Consider the following 20,264-nt stretch of genomic DNA (forward strand, 5'->3'; position numbering starts at 1 on the left):
CCATCAAAAACAAGGTACTCTATGAACCCCGTAAGGCCTTAATTTTACCTTAAATCTATTGAATTCTCTAAAATGATCTTAATGTTCTTTTGTATTCTAAGGGATATATGGGCAAAGATGGAATTTCATTTTATTTTGCTAACAGTGCCTAAAAGGTTCATGAGTATTAAGAGACAATTTTTTTGTCACATGCGGGGTTTTGTTTTGTTGTGTTATCATTAACAAGTTATTTAATTTGCATATGACCTGTGTTTTTCTTCATAAAGTAACATGGCAATACCTATCTTTAGAGTTTTGAAGACTTATAAAAATACATTTCATAAAACATGGCATATTACAAGCAGTCAATAATGTTAGCTATGATTTCTACCTGATAACCACAGGGTGGCAGCAATGCTTTAACCCCTTAAATGCCTTTAATCTTTTTCTGAAATCATATCTCTAACTAATGCTGGTTAAGAATGTGAAATTAATAAGCTGTGTAATTTTAAAAGTGCCATTAAGTTGATTTGCTTCAAAATTCTACTGAACACTGAATAAGAAATGCAGATTTAACTTTCAGCATCCACCAATAAAAATAAGCTCATTAGATGATCAAATATAGGTAGTGTATAAAACTCTATATAAGATGTATAACAAATTGAATTCCTGATTTCAGAACAGTGGGGGGGGGGGCATGGAAAAACTGAAGTCCCATTCTGTCTGCCTCTGAGAGAATTTTTGAGAGGAAATTGATAGAAATGATTTTGATCAAAACCAAAAAACATCATTTCCATGGTGCTCTCAAACTGAGGGAAAAATACAACTGAGAATTAGGCTTTGGAGATTAGACAGGTCCCAACAAAAATTACAAATCAAAAAACAGGTACTATTATTTTGAATCCAGGCACAGTCCACTCTTCTTGTTTTATTTAACTCATATCTAAAGTAGTGTCATTAAAATGATTCACTTCATTGAGAAAATGTCAATCCTTTTGGTTATGTTCTTAAAGGCCTCTTTCACTTGTTTGTTTCTCAGTGTATAAATGAAGGGATTCAACATGGGGGCAACAGAAGTACTGAGCAGAGCTATCCCTTTATTTAAAGACACTCTTTCCTTTGCAGAGGGCTTCACATACATGAAGATGCAGCTGCCATAAGAAATGGACACGACTATCATGTGGGAAGAACACGTAGAAAATGCTTTTTTCCTCTGTTGAGAAGAAGGTATTTTCAGAATGGTCTTGATGATGTGTGTATAGGACAGAATCACTAACACCAGTGTGACCAGGAGTGTTAAAATGGCCGATAGAAGTGCCATTAATTCTATTAGGTCTGTGTCTGTGCAAGAAAGCTGCAGTATAGGGAAAACATCACAGAAAAAATGATCTACAGTGTTACCTGCACAGAAATCAAGCTGCAGACCCATAAGGAGTGGAGGAAAAATTATGAGGAAACCAGCCAACCACGAAGCAAAGACCAGCAAGTTGCAGACTCTGCCGCTCATGATGGTCATGTAATGCAGGGGTTTGCAGATGGCCACATAGCGGTCATAGGACATGGCAGCCAGGAGAAAAAACTCAGTGGCTCCCAAGAGAATAGTGAAAAACAGCTGGGCCGCACAACTGTTGTAAGAAATGGTCTTATCACCTGTGGCCATACTAAAAAGAAATTTGGGAATACAAACAGTTGTAAAAGAGACTTCCAAAAATGAGAAATTTCGGAGGAAAAAGTACATGGGTGTCTTAAGATGCAAATCCAGTAGGGTGAGGGTGATGATGGTTAGATTCCCTGTGACACTCAGCATATAGGTGGAACAAAGGAGAAGAAAGGTGACCACCTGTAACTGTGGTTCATCTGTCAGTCCAAGAAGAACAAAAGTTGTCACTGTTGTGTGGTTTCTCATGGTTGATTTCTATTTTAAAAAAAGGAAGAAAATATTACAACTGAAGTAGAGATGTCTGCATGAGATCCTGATTTTTTTGAGATCCTCCATAAACATACTGCTATGCACACCCCACCTCCTTTAACAGCAGCCTATACAAATTTGTTTATATAATATTTACTCAAAAATTGACTAACTAAATGCAACTCTTTGAGTTTCTTTTCTTTTCTTAAGGGCCATAAATCTAAGCATTCCAAAGGGATAGCATATTGCCTTGATGAAGCCATATAAATGTAAAAACAAACACAAAAACTATCATAATGTTTTGACTTTTAACTCTTCTGTATTTGAATTTTTGTTCCAAAGAATTTACTTGAAATTATTTTATACCATGTAATGATTCATTCCGCTTTGCTAAACAAATCTCTTTCTATTTGTTACTTTTTTCTTTTTCTTTCTGTTTTGTTGTTGTTGTTGTTGTTTTTAAAGGCTTTGCTCCTCTTTAAGTCAGATTTCAGCCAGGGACACTTTTTTTAAATTAACATGAAATTGACTTAAACATCTCTAAGTCATACACAGTGGCAGTTCAATACCATCACCAAACTTCTGAAAATTCTTCAAGATTTACATCCTCATGACCACTTTTATTTCTGCTTTTCTGATTTTTGTCTAAAGATGAATTTCCTTTTATCTCACTCACCTGGTTGTTCTCTTTTCTCTGACATATATCCAAGCATGCCTCCTCACACACAGTGATTGTCTTGCTTATATAGTCTGTTCGCAGAACATTGGTAGTGTCTGAAAAAAGTCCTACAAAACAAACTATTGAACAATAAAATGTTAGGTGGATGTCCAGGTGGTCTTTGTTATTGTCATCACTCAGCACCTTTCTCCTGGGACATCATAGTCTCTTTTTTTCTATATCTGATTTACATCCACCTGCTTTTTTCTTTTAGTTCAGAACATAGTTTAAAATTATGTTAACTTTTTCATTTTACCTTTTTTTGTCTTCTTCCAGACTACGTTTAAGTCCTCATATTTATCACTTAAAACGTATATCACCAAATTTTTCTTGAAAATGACAGTACTTTCCCTCAGAGGAATATTGTGCTATTAAATTGTGTATGTTCCAATTCTGGGGTTTAAAAACAAGGCTACAAACATTTCCAGTAATTATAACTGATGGGGAGATAACTGAGATTATATCCCAAACTCCTGCATGTCTTTTTTGTTTACTTTTTTCTTTCCTTTCCCATTCTCTTCATTTGATCATTTTCCTAAAAAAAAGTCTATATCCTATGATTTAAATATAATCCATACTCATTAGAGAGATGTTTTTAAATTCAAGACTATGGTTTGTAGTCAAGGTCAGAAGCACAGGAAAAATTCAATCAACAAAAGATGAGTCATATAAGGTGTCAGAGTATAAAGTCAGAAAGGGATCTGTATGGATGCTGTCTAGCTTCAATTTAAATTATAACTTTAAAAAAGCCATTACAAACTACTTGATAGCATTAGTTTGCTTCTTAGTTCCATAAGAAAATGTTTGCTAGATGATAGTAGAGTTCATATGTTTCCACCACTGTTATCATTCCAAGGGCATCTGTGGCTGTTTTGGTTATATATAGGTAAGCTAAGAGACTTCTTTAAGATATAGAAATTGTATTTCACATGAAATGTTTAAATTCCACTGAATTTAATATGAATGACTGTTTGATATATGGGAAAGAAAAATCTCAGATTCAGAAGTCATTCGTTTTTCAGAGTTATGTTTCACAATATTCATTCACAGCTTCTGTGCATACTGGAGGTACATGCTCTCGGAATTATAGAAATGCATTTAATAATATGCATTTTTGAGATTCTATCCTATACTTTGAAAAAATTCTGATAAAAACTAGATTTCTATAAGGTGAAGGGTTCAAATGTGTCTTACATCACAATTCTTTTGGTATAATTTTCAGAATGGCCAGCTTAAGGCTTGCTCTGTAAAAAAAACCGTTATAACTTTATGCCGTAGTATTGCAATGCTTTTACAAAGAAATCATTTTCTTCCTACAGATTTATGCATCAAAGTTATTCTATTTAAATAAATACATAATTTATTCCAAACCTCTATTTAGCAGCAGTTTTTTCCCAATTGTCTTCTTTTGATGTGAATCTCAGAGGCAATTTCTGATTGTTGCATATCCATCATATATTTCTATTGCCTAAACTTATATTTCTTTCATTCTCAGCTAAAACGACACTTGCATCAGAGATGTACACTCAGTTACGGAAGATCAAAGATTTTGTCATCTAAAAAAGGCCATGTTATCCAATTTATGCTATTTTAAGTTTGAAGCATATTGTCCTTGGTTACACACAAAATGCCTATGTGTACATTTCTAGACTTAACTATATAGAGAGAGATTCATATATATTAAATGTATAAATCTCTTATTTACGTATAAATGTGTATATATCTTAAGTCTAGAAAGGAGGGGGAAAGGGAAGATTTCAGGCTTGTTGGTCACTCCAGGATGTTTCTAGCCTGTCTGAGAAGCACAATAGCTTGTTGTGTAGTTTTTAAGACTCCAAGAACTCGAATCTCTTTTGCAACTATGTCTCTTGTCTCAAGAGGATTAACTGACTTACTCATTTTTAAAAATAAGGACACATTTCCCTGGAGACATTTTGTACTAGAATGTTTAATATACATTAAAATATTTCATTCAGTAGAGAAAATTCTATAATCCATAAATTCAAGTTTAAAAAGAAAACAAAAACTACTTTTCAAGGTAACTATATGTTATAAACTACAAGGTAATTTTAAAGAAACCTAAGTCACCTTACATGTCCATGAAAATATACATTTTGGATAAGAAAAATGAAACTCATCAATCTATAATGAAGACATACTTACAGGAATTACTAAAATTTCAAATTCAGATTGATTCAATAAAAGATTTATATTGTACTTCCCTAGGTGAAGATTCTGAAGTCTACTCGTGACAGATTTAGAGACTTAATCGGGTTTACAATTCAGAAAGACAAAATAAGGAAAACAGTAATAGGGTTATATTACCATTTCAGGGTAAGAATCATAGAGACTTGCCTGAAGGGAAATAAGGCCAATATTGAGTTTCTCAGGACACATACAGGAGAGTCAAATATGTTTGCATCTGTTCTCTAAATATCTAGATCCAATCTATTAAAAAAATTACTGATTTTACATGGAAGTTATATTTCAAATACGCTTACCTTTATACACTTCCACTACTAAGCACTTAAACAAATATAATCTGCTATAGCAGATAAATTCTAAAAATCATGGAGACACTCAAAATTTTAAAAGATTTTAGTGAGGAATGAAACACGTACAGAGAATGAAATTATCCTAAGGATACAGTCTAGTCATTTTTTACACACTGAGTGGCCATGCCAGCAGCACTCAGTGTGATCCCGAATGCTTACTCCTCTTTCTGGTCATTATCCCGACAACGTTTATCACAATCCCAATTTCAACAGATCAGATGAGTTTTGCCACTTTAAGCAAGTAGAAAGTTATTTGCTTGAAATGTCAAGTCAAATATGCAGCGTGGGTGGTAGGCTCTATGTTTGTTTGGAGGAAGGAGATGGGAGTGTTGTGCTCTGGGCCTTAGATTCTCCCTAAGTGAAATTATTCCATCTTGGACACAGGTCAACAGACAGCAGATGAAGGAAAACAGTGAAGAATCACAGGGCAGGTTTTTATTGCCAAACCTGGAAGTGATTTTTCATAATTGCCATTCACATTGATAATTATTCAGTTTTATGACTACACTTGAATGCAAAGAAGTCAGGATATTTAGTCTAGTTGGTCCCGCAGGGAAGGTTTTGTGACCAAATGACCAGCATCAGCTACAACTCCCATGGTTCCTATGCGATCTGCCTTTACTTTAAAGGACTTATTAGCCTTACAAATACTTTTTTTAGCCTTCTTCCATTATTCAGCCCATCTTCTATAGACAATCTGAAATTACGTTTTCTAAATTTTAATTCAGATGATGCCACTTCTGTACTAAAAATAGGTCACGAAACCGGTTTGAGATGCACATTACCATTAGCCAGTAGAACATCCCAGGGTACAGCCCTCACTACCTATTCTCACTTCATCTCCTTCTGCTCTTGCCGCATTAAGTATGTTATCTATTTAAACACAGATTTCCTGTCCTTTCCTCAAGCTTTTGTCACCTCTATTCCTACCTCCAATCTCACTGAACCGCCAAATTCCAAGCTTCAGATTAAATATCACTGTCACGAAAATGTCAATTTGAATAGGAGACCATACGTGAGATGACGCTTTTCTTTTGTAAAGTCCTTATCTCAAGCTTTTATTCTTCTGAACACATCAATATTGATTTTTTTATATGTCACTTCTTTTCTTTTTTGCTTTCATCTCTTGGTTCTTCTACAAAATTCTAAACTGTATCAAAGAAGAAACTGCCCTCCCTGCTCTTTCCTTGGCCTGGCAGGTATAATGCCAAGGAGGCAAGGTGAGGCCGACCCCCCTGCAGACCCGACCCTCTGGGGCTGAGGGGGCACAATGGCATCTATGGCAGCCACCTGGGACCAGGGGCTGGCAGGACCACCCTGTGCCCACTCTTGGGCAGTGCTGCTGCACGGGCTTAGATGTCACTAACAAATACTCTGGGTATATCTAAAAAATGTCCTACTTACCCTTCATTTTTGAAGGATAATTTCACCATATAGAACTCTGGGTTGACAATTGTTGCTTTTCTTTCAGCACCTTGAACATCACCCTTTGTTTACCTCCACAGTATGTGATGATAAGTCAGCAATTGTTCAAGCCATAGCTCCGTACTATTCATAGTATGTAACTGCTTCTTTTTATCTGGCCATATTAAAGATTTCCTCTTTATCTTTGATGTTTACTGTTCGATTATGTTGTGCTTAGTCAGTTTTTCATACCCAGAATTAACTTGGCCTCTGTAAATTTGATTAACTTTCATACCCAGAATTAACTTAGCCTCTGTAGTTTTATAACATTCATCAACTGTGGGAACTTTGGGGCCATGGATTCTTCCAAATTATCAAGTGTCCAAGAGGCCACTATAAAAGGCGTTATGTGAATTCCTATAACCCTAATTGTCAATGTGTCATTTTGATAAAATTGCTCTTTAAAACTGTCTATGGATTAAAGCAAGCAAGCAAGAAAGAATAAATAAGAAAAAAAGAATAAGGGAAAAAGTAAGGATGAAAGCAAAGAGAAAGGAGAAAATAAGGAATGAAAAGAGAGAGAGCAAAAAAAAATCAACATTTGGAGATAATCTAGTTCGGGACTTCAAAATATTGCCACTCATTAAAGACAAAAGTATACTAATAAATAATAGATTTGTAGTTAATTTTAATAATAGGAAGTTGGTATAACTCAGAAAAATGTCAGTCAGTTGAGTGGAATGTACAATTTAATGCACTTACCCATTTATTTCTTCTCCAAAACCTCTTCTCTTGATGTAATTTGAATTTCTTATATCGTTGGTGTTCTCCCTGAAGAATTCCTTTTAACATTTCTTACAGGGTAAGTCTGTTGGCAATGAATTCTCCATTTTTGTTTCACTGAGAAAGGTTTTATTTCTCCTTTACTTTTGAAGGATAATTAATTTAGGTTTTTATTTCATTTTTTCATTTTTTTTCAACATTTTGGACATTTCACTCTACTTCCTCTAGTTTGCATGGCTTCTGAGGAGAAGTCACAGTACTTTCCCCTACTTTTCTCTACAGGCGTTTTGTTTTGTTTTGTTTTCCTGGCTTTTTTCAAATTTTTTTCTCTTTGCCTTCACTCTTCTGCAGTATTAATATGTTACGCATGACATAGTTTTGTTTTGCTCTGGGGAGATAACAAGGGGTACTTATCCTGCTTAATGTTCTTTGGAATTCTTGAGGCTGTGGTGTGATGTCTAACACAGATTTCAGAACATTCTCAGCCATTATTACTTCAAATACTTCTCCAACTCTGCTCTCTTTAATCTCTGGCTTTCCAGTTTTACATGTGTTGCATTTTTTTCAAAAATCTTATAATATTTGGATGTTCTATGTGTTTATATGTTTTGATACAGAATCTTACTCTGTCAGCAGGGTTAGAGTGCCATGGCCTCAGCCTAGCTCATAGCAACTTCAAACTCCTGTGTATTTTTCCAAGTGATCCTCCTGCCTCAGCCTCCTGAGTAGCTGAGACTACAGGTGTTCTCCACAATGCATGGGTAATTTTTCTATTTTTAGTAGAGACAGGGTCTAATTTTACTCAGATTGGTCTCAAACACATGAACTGAAGTAATCCTCCTGCCTCAGCTCCCAGAATGAGCCATCATGCCAGCCTGTGTTTTCATTTTTTATTATTTTTTCTTTCCATTTCAGTTCAAGTGTCTATTGACAAATCATCAGTTCATCAAATCATGAAATTATTCTTTTCTTGGCCATGTGCAATCTACTGATGAGCCCACCAAAGGCATGCTTTATTTGTATTAAAGTTTATTTTTTGGTGTTAGCATTTTTCTATTCTTTCTTAAAGTTTCTATCACAATCGAAGTCACTTTATCCTTCAATCTTGCATATTATTTATGTCTTTTTTTAACCTTTAAAGCATCACTGAATTATAACATCTGTATCACATCTGATTCTAGTTTTGATGCTTCTATCCCTCTTTAGGCTTTTTCTTGTTTTTTGTTTTTCCTTAACTTCTGACATGCATTATATGTTTTTGTTGAAAACTGGGCATGATGTACTTTTAATAGGAACTAAGGTAAATAACCCTTTAATACAGTGGTTCTCAACCTGTGGGTCGCCACCCCTTTGGGGGTCCAATGACCCTTTCACAGGGGTTGTCTAATATCAGATATTTATATCACAATTCATAACAGTAGCAAAATTACAGTTATGAAGTATCAACAAAAATAATTTTATGGTTGGGGGGTCACCACAACATAAGGAACTGTATTAAAGGGTCACAGCATTAGAAAGGTTGAGAACCATTGCTTTAATGTGTGATTTTATGTTAATCTCTCTAGGAGTTGGGCTATGCTTAGTGTTTTCTGTAGCTATGTTTTTCACTGGTTTCCAATTCCTTCAGTGTCCTACTTTGTGGCTCACCTGCTGACTCGAGGTTTTTCTAGGTATATTTCCTCAAAGAGAATCTGCATCGTCGTCCTCTTGCAGTTGTAATTTATTACTATTATTTATTATCTATAAATTTATGAATAAATATCAGTCCTCAGAAAGCCAATATTTCTGGGCTGTGATCTTCTAGACTCATCTAGAAATCTAAACAGGGATGGAGTCTAAGAAATGCCCTTCTCTAGAGTGGGATAAACTTCTCATAAATCTTATCTCCTAGAGAGTAGGCTTTTGTTAGAGGAAATTATCTGATCACATTTCACGATTACTTTTCTCCTCCCCATTCCAAAGCCAAAAGGAGATCTTTCTTGACTTTTTGCCTTGAGAACTATGGGATTCTAAAAGAAAAACTCATGAAAATGTAGGGTCCCCCGGCTAAGACTGCTCATGCTGCTCCACAATCAGCCTCTAACAATGCATGAAAGCTACCCTTGAAATGTTCATCCCAGGTTCTGTTCCAGGTAGGCAGATCTAAACTGTGTCTCTCTGGATGAACTTCTCTCTCTAGATGTCAGGGCAGTGGTTTGTCTTGTGACACTGACTCACTGCTGAGTACCAGTTCTCTGATTGGTAAGGCATTGATTTCAAGTTTGTTCTGCTCTTCCTTCTTGTAGGGTGGAGCAATTACTTCTGAGATCTTTACATCTTGGAGACGAAGATGGAAATTTCCCCAAGTGCTATGAACTTGTTTATTAACCTTTCATATTCTCAATTTCACATTCATATTCATGAATCTTGAATATAGTTTTATGCCTAAAGTGTGCCTGGCACGTCACATGGACACAGTGAATAGATATTCAAGGAAGAGATGAATGAACTAAGAAATAATGAACAAAAAAGTAATGCATCATGACCTAAACATGGTATGATATTTTGTAAAAAATCTCCTTTAGGACATTCTCTGAAAGTAAACAAAACATAATTACTTGACAGGACAAATAGTTGGTTAATTTTGGTAGTTTGTATTAACTTTAAAACTTTCTGGAAGGGCAAAGTAAGATGGCAAACCAGAAGGATCATTCAACTGAGCTCTCCTAGAACAACTGGGGGAAAAGAGAGAATGCAATCATACCTGGCATGGGGATCTTACTCAGAGTTATAGCTCAGGAAGCACAGTGAGGAGGTGGTGAGATGATATAGCATACGATCTGGAGCAGTGGAAATCTAATGAATTAGGCAAATGATTGTGACTGGCTGGGATTGGCTGGCCCCCCACAGAGGTATGGGTTGGGAGGAAGCCTTTCCAGAGTTTTCAGTTGTTCAGGGAAGCTGCACATTGAGTGGAGAGCTTGGAAAAGTGGGCGGACTTGAACAGTATACAACAACCAGATTTGAATGCCAGTTGGAGTGAACTAGCCAAAGGTTTGGTGGCTGGCAAGGCAGCCATACTGAGCAGGTCTTGGCAGCCAGGGGTCTGCCATTGTGGGAAGAGCTTATACCCATACTGCAGAAATTATTCCAAAAAATCGGGAAGGAAGGAATCTTCCCCACAACATTCTATAAAGCAAACATCACCCTGATACCAAAACCAGGAAAAGACCTAACTAAAAAGAAGAATTTCAGACCAATTTCACTAATGAATATAGATGCAAAAATTCTCAAGAAAATCCTAGCCATAGTTGTGATCTATTCTTCATATGAAAGTGTGAGTGATTGTAAATTGGTTTCATAATAGTATTGAGGACATTGGATATTTTTTCTTTCATTCTTGAGATACTTTACTAAGTAGGATATGTTCCAGCTCCATTCATGTAAACATAAAAGAGGTAAAGTCTCCATTTTTTAAGGCTGCATAATATTCCATGGTATACATATACCACAATTTATTAATCCATTCATGGGTTGATGAGCACTTGGGCTTCTTCCATGACTTAGATATTATGAATTAAGCTGTAATGACACTGATGTAAGCATTCCTAATTCTGTATGAAATCAGCACATTGTACCCCATAAATGCATTAATGTATACATGATCTATGTGTTTATGATTTAATAAAAAAAGTTTAAAAAAACAAAATCCTAGCCAATAGACTACAGCTTCTCATCAAAAAAGTCATACATCATGATCAAGTAGGTTTCATCCCAGGGATGAAAGGTTGGTTTAACATATGCAAATACATAAACATAATTCACCATATCAACAGAAGCAAAAAAAAGGACCATATGATCCTTTCAATAGGTGCAGAGAAAGCATTTCATAACATTTGGCATCCTTTTCTAATTAGAACTCTGAAGAATATAGGCATAGGTGACACATTTCTGAAAACAACTGAAGCCATCCCTGACAAAACCACAGCTATTATACTGAATGGAGTAAAACTGAAAGCTTTTCCACTTAGAACTGGAACCAGACAAGGTTGTCTCAACATAGTGCTGGAAGTTCTGGCCAATACAATCAGGCAAGAGAAGGAAATAAAGGGCATCCAAATGGAGGCAGAGGAGGTCAAACTCTCACTGTTTGCCAATGATATGATCTTATACATAGAGAACTCCAAAGACTCAATCATGAGACTCTTAGAAGTGACCAAAAAACCAGTGTCCACAAATCAGTAGCCTTTGTATATGCCAATAACAGCCAAGATGAGAAACTAATCAAGGAAACAATCCCCTTCACAGTAGCTTTAAAAAAATGAAATACCAGCATGGTACTGGCACAAAAATAGAGACATAGACATTTGGAATTGAATAGAAAACCAGGAAATGAAGCCAACAATTTACAGTCACTTAATCTTCAATAAACCAAACAAGAGCATCCACTGGGGGAAAGACTCCCTATTCAATAAATGGTGCTGGGAGAATTGGATATCCACTTGTAAAATACTAAAACTGGACTGGCACATTTCTCCACTCACAAAAATTGATTCAATCTGGATAAAGGACTTAAATTTAAGGCATGAAATTGATAAAAATCCTCAAAGAAAGAATAGGAAAAACACTGGAAGATATTAGCCTGGGGAAAGACTTTATGAGGAAGACTGCCATGGCAATAGCAACAACAACAATAATAAACAAATGGGATTTAATTAAACTGAAAAGCTCTGTACAGCAAAGGAGACAACAACCAAAGCAAATAGACAACCTACCCAATGGGAAAGTATATTTGCATATTTTGAATCAGACAAAAGTTTAATAACCAGGATCTATACAGAACTTCAATTCATCCACAAGAAAAAAACCAACAATCCCATACATCAATGGGGAAGAGAGATGAATAGAATCTTCTCTAACGACGACAGACGAATGGCTAGCAAACACATGAAAAAATGTTCATCATCCCTAATTATTAGAGAAATGCAAATTAAAACCACCCTGAGACATCATCTAGCCCAGCGAGAATGGCCTGTATCATAAAATCTCAAAACTGCTGGTGCAGATTTGGAGAGAAAGGAACACTCTTACACTGCTGGTGGGACTACAAACTAATACAACCTTTTTGGAAGATGTATGGAGAAACCTCGAAGAACTCAACCTAGACCTTCCATTTGATCCTGCAATTCCATTACTGGGCATCTATCCAGAAGGAAAAAAAAACAACCTTTTATTATGAAGACACTTGTACTAGGCTGTTTATTGCAGCCCAATTTACAATTGCTAACATGTGGAAACAGCCTAAATATTCTTCAACCCAGGAATGGACTGGTAAGCTGTGGTATACGTATACAATGAAATATTATTCAGCCATTAAAAAAATGGAGATTTTGCAGCATTTGTACTAACCTGGATGGAGGTGGAACACATTATTCTCAGTGAAGCATCACAGGAATGGAGAAGTATGAATCCTATGTATTCAACTTTGATATGAGGACAATTAATGACATGGTCGGGTATGGGGAAGGGGAGACCAATCGGAGAAGGAGGGAGAGAGTGAGGGAAAGGAAAAGAAGAAAAAGAAAAGAAAATAGTGACTAATTCTCACATACATTGGATTTAATTTTGAGCAAAGTACATTACTTAAACATTAATTTTTAATTCAACTTGTTAATATGTTGTTTAGGATATTGCATCCTCATTTGTAAGTGAAATTTTTTTGTAATTTCCCCTTCATAATAATATATTTTCTCCGATTTTAATATCAGGTATATCCAGATTAAGTAGAATGATTTTGAAGTATTTCTTCTTTTTCTGTTGTCTATAAGATTTGGCATGATCTGTTTTTTGAAATTATCTTTTACTTTTATTTATAAATATTAGTTGTCTGTTTTTTGAGACTTTGGAAAAAAATAATAAGATGAAAACTGCAATGTACCTCATGATTGCATTATTGTACACAGCTATGATTTAATAAAAAAAAAAGAAAAAGAAAACTGATGACTCCATACTGAACCTCAAAGTCAAAGCATTCTGTAATAGACATACTCTTATTTGGCAATGTGAAAGTTACTTTCTTTGCATTATTATTATTGCTTAATATTTCAATGCAGCAATCATCTGATTTCTTTTCTGAATGTATTTATCTTAATTCATTCTTTACTAAGTTTTTGTTTCTAGTCCTTATCTTAAACATTGTTATTGTTATTAAATTTTAAGCCTTTTGAATTTTGTGAAGGCAAAAAGTGGAAACCTAATAAACACATGTATATATTAAAAAAATCAATAAATAAAACATAAAAAATGAAATACCTAGGAATATATCTAACAAAAGAGGTGAAGGACCTTTACAAAGAAAATTATGAAACCCTAAGAGAAGAAATAGCATAAGATGTTAACAAATGGAAGAACATCCCATGCTCATGGCTAGGAAGAATCAACATTGTTAAAATGTCTATACTACCCAGAGCAATCTACACATTCAATGCAATCCCCATTAAAATACCATCATCATACTTTCATGATTTGGAAAAAAAAGAATTCTTCCCTTTGTATGGAACCAGAAGAAACCCCATGTAGCCAAGGCAATTTTTAGTAATAAAAACAAAGCCAGGGGTATCATCCTGCCAGACTTTTGGCTATACTAAAAAGCCATAGTGATCAAAACTGCATGGTATTGGCACAAAAATAAAGACATTGACATTTGGAACTGAATAGAAAACCATGAGATGAAACTAACCTCTTATAGCTACCTGATCTGCAACAAAACAGACAAGAACATACACTGAAAAAAAGAATCCCTATTCAAGAAATGGTGTTGGGAGAACTGGATAACCACATGTAAGAGACTGAAAATAGACCCCCCATCCTTTGCCACTTACAAAAATTGATTCAAGATAGATAAACGTTTAAATCTAAGGTATGAAACAATACAAATCCTCAAAGAAATCATGGAAAAACACTTCAGATATTGGCCTGGGGAAAGATTTTTATGAAGACTTCTGTGGCAATTGCAATAACAACAAAAACAAATAGGACTTAATTAAATTGAAAAGCTTCTGTACAGCTGAGGAAACAACAGCCAAAGCAAAACAGAAAAGCTTAAGAATGGGAAAAGATGTTTGCATATTATTAATTGGACAAAAACTTGGTAACTAGGATCTACAAAGAACTCAAATTAATCAACAAAAAAAGATCCAATAATCCCGTATATCACTGGGCAAGAGACAAGAATATAATCCTCTCTAATGGAGACAAATGAATGGCTAACAAACATATGAAAAAATGCTCATCATCCCTAATAATCAGAGAAATGCAAATTAAAACTACCCTGACATATGACCTAATCTCAGTGAGAACCCACATCACAAAGACTCAAAGCTGCAGATGCTTGTGTGGATGTGGAGACAAGAGAATACTTTTACACTGCTGGTGGGATTGCAAGCTAATAAAACCTTTTTGGAAGAACATATGAAGAATCCTCAAAGAACTCAAATTAGATCTCCCATTTGGTCCTGTAATCCCATGACTAGGCATCTACCCAGAAGAAAAATAAATCCTTTTATCATAAGGACATTTGCACTAGACTGTTTATTGCCACTCAATTTACAATTGCCAAAATGTGGAAACAACCTAAATGCCCACCAACCTAGAAATGGATTAACAATCCGTGTATATGTACACCATGGAATACTATTCAGCCATTTAAAAAAATGGAGACTTTACATCTTTGGTATTAACCCAGGTGGAGGTGGAACACATTCTTCTTGGTAAAGCATCACAAGAATAGAGATGCAAAATCCAGTGTACTCTATTCTAATATGAAGGCAGTAGATGATCTAATACTTGGGGGAGGGGGGGAATGAGCAGGTGGGGAGCAGGGAGAAGGCAGAGAGATGGGGGGTCACAGTGTATGGCACACCTCTTGGGGGGCAGAACACAATTACAAGAGGAACTTTATCTAACAAATGCAATCAATGTAACCTAATTCTTTGTACCCTCAATGAATCTCAAACAAAAAGAAAAGAAAAAAGAAAGAAAAAAACTTTCTGAATATGAAGAACAAAAGAGAAATTTATTATTTTTTTTTAATTTTCACACAGTTGCATTTTATTTTTTTTATTTGTTTTATTAAATCATAGCTGTGTACATTAGTATGATCATGGAGCACCCTACACTTGGTTCATAGACCGTTTGACACATTTTCATCACACTAGTTAACATAGCCTTCCTGGCATTTTCTTAGTTAATTTGCTAAGACCTTTGCATTCCACATTTACTAAGATTCACATAAACCCTTGTAAGATAGTTTAAACTGCCAATATGAGCTAGAATCACAAAATGTCCACAAGGGTTAAAACCTATTTAAAATTATACATTTCTGTGTGAGTGATTCCTGGGAAGGAGGAAAAAGAGGGACGTGAACATCAGTGAACAAAATCTTTCACCTGAATAATTTAAGAACAACACTTTGTAAATTTCAATGTATTTTTCAGACTGATTTATAAACCCGTATTTTATTACAGATAAATTTCTCTAAAAATCTAAGAACACTTCATTTATTTTAATGGCTTTAAATTTAATTATTCTTTCTTGATTTAAATTACTCTGATTAGGCACATTAAATATTATATTTCATGATGGAGGACTAGAATTTGATTTAATCAAATACCACTAATATGGAAAAAATTGTTCATGATTTTTATAAAAAGGGAAAACATTTTTTAGTTTTTAATGGAAATAGAAATAAAAGTGATAGGCTTGTTATACATATTGTAATACACTGGACAGTGAATATGCAGGGAGTCGGTGGAAAGGAACAAAGTTAGTCTGATTTGATATAGTTCTGCTGGGGGAATGACAGACTGTTTCTGACTCAAACAAATATAGTCATTTTAATAAAATTTGTTTCCTCAGATTGTCCCTAAGCTCTGGCAAAGGTGTTTACATATTAGGAGGATGTTACTATACTTTGGCATTAATAACCAGAATCTCTAGAGTTTTAGATAGTCCCTGCAGAAAACTGGTTAATTACTTATTCATTCACTTCCTTTTCATATTCTCTCATAAATTTTAATCGATTAATGGGATTTAATTCTTATGCATCTGTGTTCACGCTGTTTCTTCTACCTAGGTATGTTTTGTTCTATTTCCTATTCTGTCTTTAATGCCTAGGTGAGGGTCTAGCCTCGCTTAGAAATGTTCCTCGAGTTCCCCAAGCACCCTGAAGTTCTTCTCTCCTAGTCTCCTGTAACACATAGTAAGAATAAGTCCTATTTCCCTGTAAGCTTATCACACACTATATATTGTTTTATTTGTGCATTCTTGTCTCCTAAATATATTGCTAAACTGTATTTGTCAGTGATGTTGTTTCATACTTCTTTAGTTCTTCGGTGTCTAACCTGAGTGTTGCATACTCCATGGACCTATAAAAATTATTTCATGTTTGCTATTGATAATGAAGTCATTGAAGAAAAATTTTTCCCTCATGGGATGAAACTCTTCATAACTAAACAGTTTCCTGGTACTTAGCATAATCAGACTTTTAAATTCTCAACCACATAATCAACTCCATTTGGATTTTCTTGGCTTTTGACTAATCATATTATTTCAGGGCAGCTGGTAGTTTGCATGCGTCTAAACCCTTGCTCAATGACTGATAATCAGAGCAAAAATTTCCCCTCTGTTTTCTCCTAGGTAGAAGGAAATTATAGTTCTTCTATAACTAAGCCTCAGTATCAGCCATGAAGCAAAGACCTAACTAGAAGTCACTGTGTTATTTGAAGAAAAACTTGGTTTCAATGGTAGGTTGTCCATTTATTTTCTTCCCTTACCGTCTTTCCCTATTTCCTACTTCTACTTCTTTTGTGTTCTTTCTCTTCTTTCTTGTTTTTTTTCCTATGATCCCTTGTTCACTTTATCTGGCATTTCCCTTTATTATTCTCTCCGCATCTTCAGAACTATGACCACCAGAAACATTGAATCTGCTGTGGCTCAAAGGGGTAGGGCGCTGGTCCCATATGCCAGAGGTGGTGGGTTCAAACCCAGCCCCGGCCAAAAAGCACACACACAAAAAAAATCTACTAATTCTATTTGTGTCAGTTTTACTACATGATCAGAATGATTTAGTCAGAATGGTTTAGTATTGAAATAGGGGATCGTAAAAGTGAAAAGTAGCCCAAAAAATTAAGAGCTAGATATAGAGAAAACACAATGACTTATAGACATAAAAAAAAATCAGAAAGAACTATGGGCTACAAGGTACACTATTTGGGTTATCAGTACACTTAAAACCCAGACTTGGCCACTATACGATATATACATAGAATGGTATTCAACTTTTACCCCTAAATTTATTAAAATAAAACAAGAAAAAAATTTTAAAGAGTTGATTAGTTGAATGTATATGCCAAAGACAAAACATTTGAAGAGCCATGGTCATGATTATACTAATTTCTTATAGTTTTCATCTTAAGGCAAAAGATGGATTTCTGTTGTTAGTTGTCATGGACACCGATGCTTCGCTCTTGAATTCAGAGTCAGCTCCTTGAGACGACTGCATTCAAGTGTCCATGGGGCTGTGTGAGCAATGCGACATTGCAACCCTCACATACTGACAAAAGAAAAAAAAAAACAACTCTATTTTGCATGCATGTTCAACTTTACTTCATCACCACAAGTATAACCAGAGGAGAATTTAAAGATGATTTTTATAAGATAGTCTTTTTTATTCCTGCAGATTTGCACAAAAGATTTATTTTGCTCACTGTACGCAAAATAATAGATTTTGCTAGAGATTATCTTACATAAGTTATTTCAAAAAAGTATCTCATTAGTATATATCATCGATAGCAACTATAAAATTTTGACACAGTTATCTTTTCTTTTACTGTGGGCACCTTTAGATAATTTTTCTCAACATTTTCACCAGCACAGAAGCAGATCAAGAAGAAGCAATGGAAAACCGTACATCAGTGACGGTGTTTATCTTAGCAGGATTGACAGAGAATCCAAAATTGAAGATTTTGCTGTTTATCTTCCTGCTTCTCACCTACTTGCTGAGCATCTCAGGCAACCTGATTATCATTGCCCTCACTCTGCTGGATCCTCATCTCAAGACGCCCATGTATTTCTTTCTTAGAAATTTTTCCTTCTTAGAAATTTCTTACACAACAGTCTGCATCCCTAAATTGCTTGTTAGCATGGCCACTGGTGACAAAACCATTTCCTATAACTGTTGTGCAACTCAGTTATTTTTTGCCTTTCTTTTGGGTGCATCTGAATTTTATCTCCTGGCTGTCATGTCCTATGACCGTTATGTTGCCATCTGCAAACCTCTGCATTATACAACCATCATGAGCACCAAAATCTGTGTTCAGCTAGTTCTTAGCTCTTGGATTTCAGGTTTCCTCATCATTTTTCCAGGGCTCATCTTAGGGCTAAAGCTGGATTTCTGTGACTCCAATGTGATCGATCATTTTTACTGTGACACTGCTCCTCTACTGCAAATCTCCTGCACAGATACACGTTTATTGGAAATGATGAGTTTTATCTTAGCTTTGGTGACTCTCCTGGTGACTCTGGTATTAGTAATTCTATCATATACACATATTGCCCTAACAATTTTAAAAATCCCTTCTGCCAACCAGAGAAAAAAGGCTTTTTCCACTTGTTCCTCTCACATGATTGTCCTCTCCCTCTCATATGGCAGCTGCATTTTTATGTACATTAAACCCTCAGCCAAGCAAAGGATATCTTTAATGAAGGGAGTGTCCGTGCTCAATACTTCAGTTGCCCCACTTTTGAACCCCTTTATTTATACTCTAAGAAACCAGCAGGTGAAGCAAGCCTTCAAGGACTTTTTACAAAGAGTTCTGTCTATATTTAAGAAGTAGAATCATAATAAGGTATATACAGGAAATTAATTAGTAAGGACAATTACAAAGTGTCTAGATTGAGACAAAATTTTTCTGTTACACTATCTAATACAAAATCATATTTGTCCTTTCACTTCTTTACATAAACTGTCTTCTAACAATAATTATTTTCCTTTCAAAATAATAAAACATTTTTATTCCATTATAAGCATTCTCAAATCTTACTTCTTGCTCTCCTTTTATTATAATATAGATATTTGAAATGTTATTTTTATCAAATTAATGTACCAGTTAGTTGACACAATTATTTTCGTATATAAGGAGTATATTCAGTTCTTACATTCAGTTTTTTATAAAACCTTAATAAACTTAAAACAATTATTATTATAGGGGGCAGTGCCTGTGGCTCAAGGGAGTAGGGCACCGGCTCCATATGCCGGAGGTGGCGGGTTCAAACCCAGCCCCGGCCAAAAACCACACACACGCACACAAAAAAATTATTATTATTTTTGAGGGATGACAGAGCCTTACTATATCACCCTCAGTAGAGTACCGTGGCATCATAGCTCACAGGAAACTCCAACTCTTGGGCTTAACAATTCTCTTGTCTCAGCCTCCCATGTACGTGGGACTACAGGTGCTTGCCTATTTTTTAGAGAGTAGGTCTCACTCTGGCTCCGGCTGGTCTCAAATTTGTGAGCTCAGGCTATCCACCCGCCTCGGCCTCCCATGTGCTGGGATTACAGGCATGAGCCACCGCACGCAGCCTACTTAAAAAAAAATTGTATGATGTGAATTCTTTGGGATTTTGTTTTTGCCTGAATTTTTCTGTTCTGACACAAATTTTCAGTTGTTTTTCTTTTCAAAAATGTTCAAAAGCTGAAAGTTGAGGTTAAAATGTCAATGACATTTCTGTCTTGAGAATTTTAGAAAATCTCATACTGTATTAGTATAATAAAAAAAACCATATGGTATATTTGTCATATTTTATTTGATATGGATAGATATTAAATCACATGTGTACACTAAGTAATTTTTGATAAGAAACAAATTTCTGCCAA

General features: G+C 35.2%; 2 protein-coding genes across 2 annotated transcripts; one reads left to right on the top strand and one right to left on the bottom strand.

Moving 5' to 3' along the window:
* Positions 1-898: 898 nt before the first annotated feature.
* LOC128562184 (olfactory receptor 6C74) lies at positions 899-1,968 on the bottom strand. Its single transcript, XM_053556876.1, has one exon. It carries the CDS (start codon positions 1,883-1,885, stop codon positions 947-949), a length of 939 nt encoding a protein of 312 aa, XP_053412851.1. The 5' UTR covers positions 1,886-1,968; the 3' UTR covers positions 899-946.
* Positions 1,969-18,282: 16,314 nt separating this feature from the next.
* Positions 18,283-19,221, top strand: LOC128562284 (olfactory receptor 6C76-like). Its single transcript, XM_053557082.1, has one exon. It carries the CDS (start codon positions 18,283-18,285, stop codon positions 19,219-19,221), a length of 939 nt encoding a protein of 312 aa, XP_053413057.1.
* The last annotated feature ends 1,043 nt before the right edge of the window (positions 19,222-20,264 follow it).

The sequence above is a fragment of the Nycticebus coucang genome, chromosome 12 (genome assembly GCF_027406575.1).
Source record: "Nycticebus coucang isolate mNycCou1 chromosome 12, mNycCou1.pri, whole genome shotgun sequence".
NCBI lineage: Eukaryota > Metazoa > Chordata > Mammalia > Primates > Lorisidae > Nycticebus > Nycticebus coucang.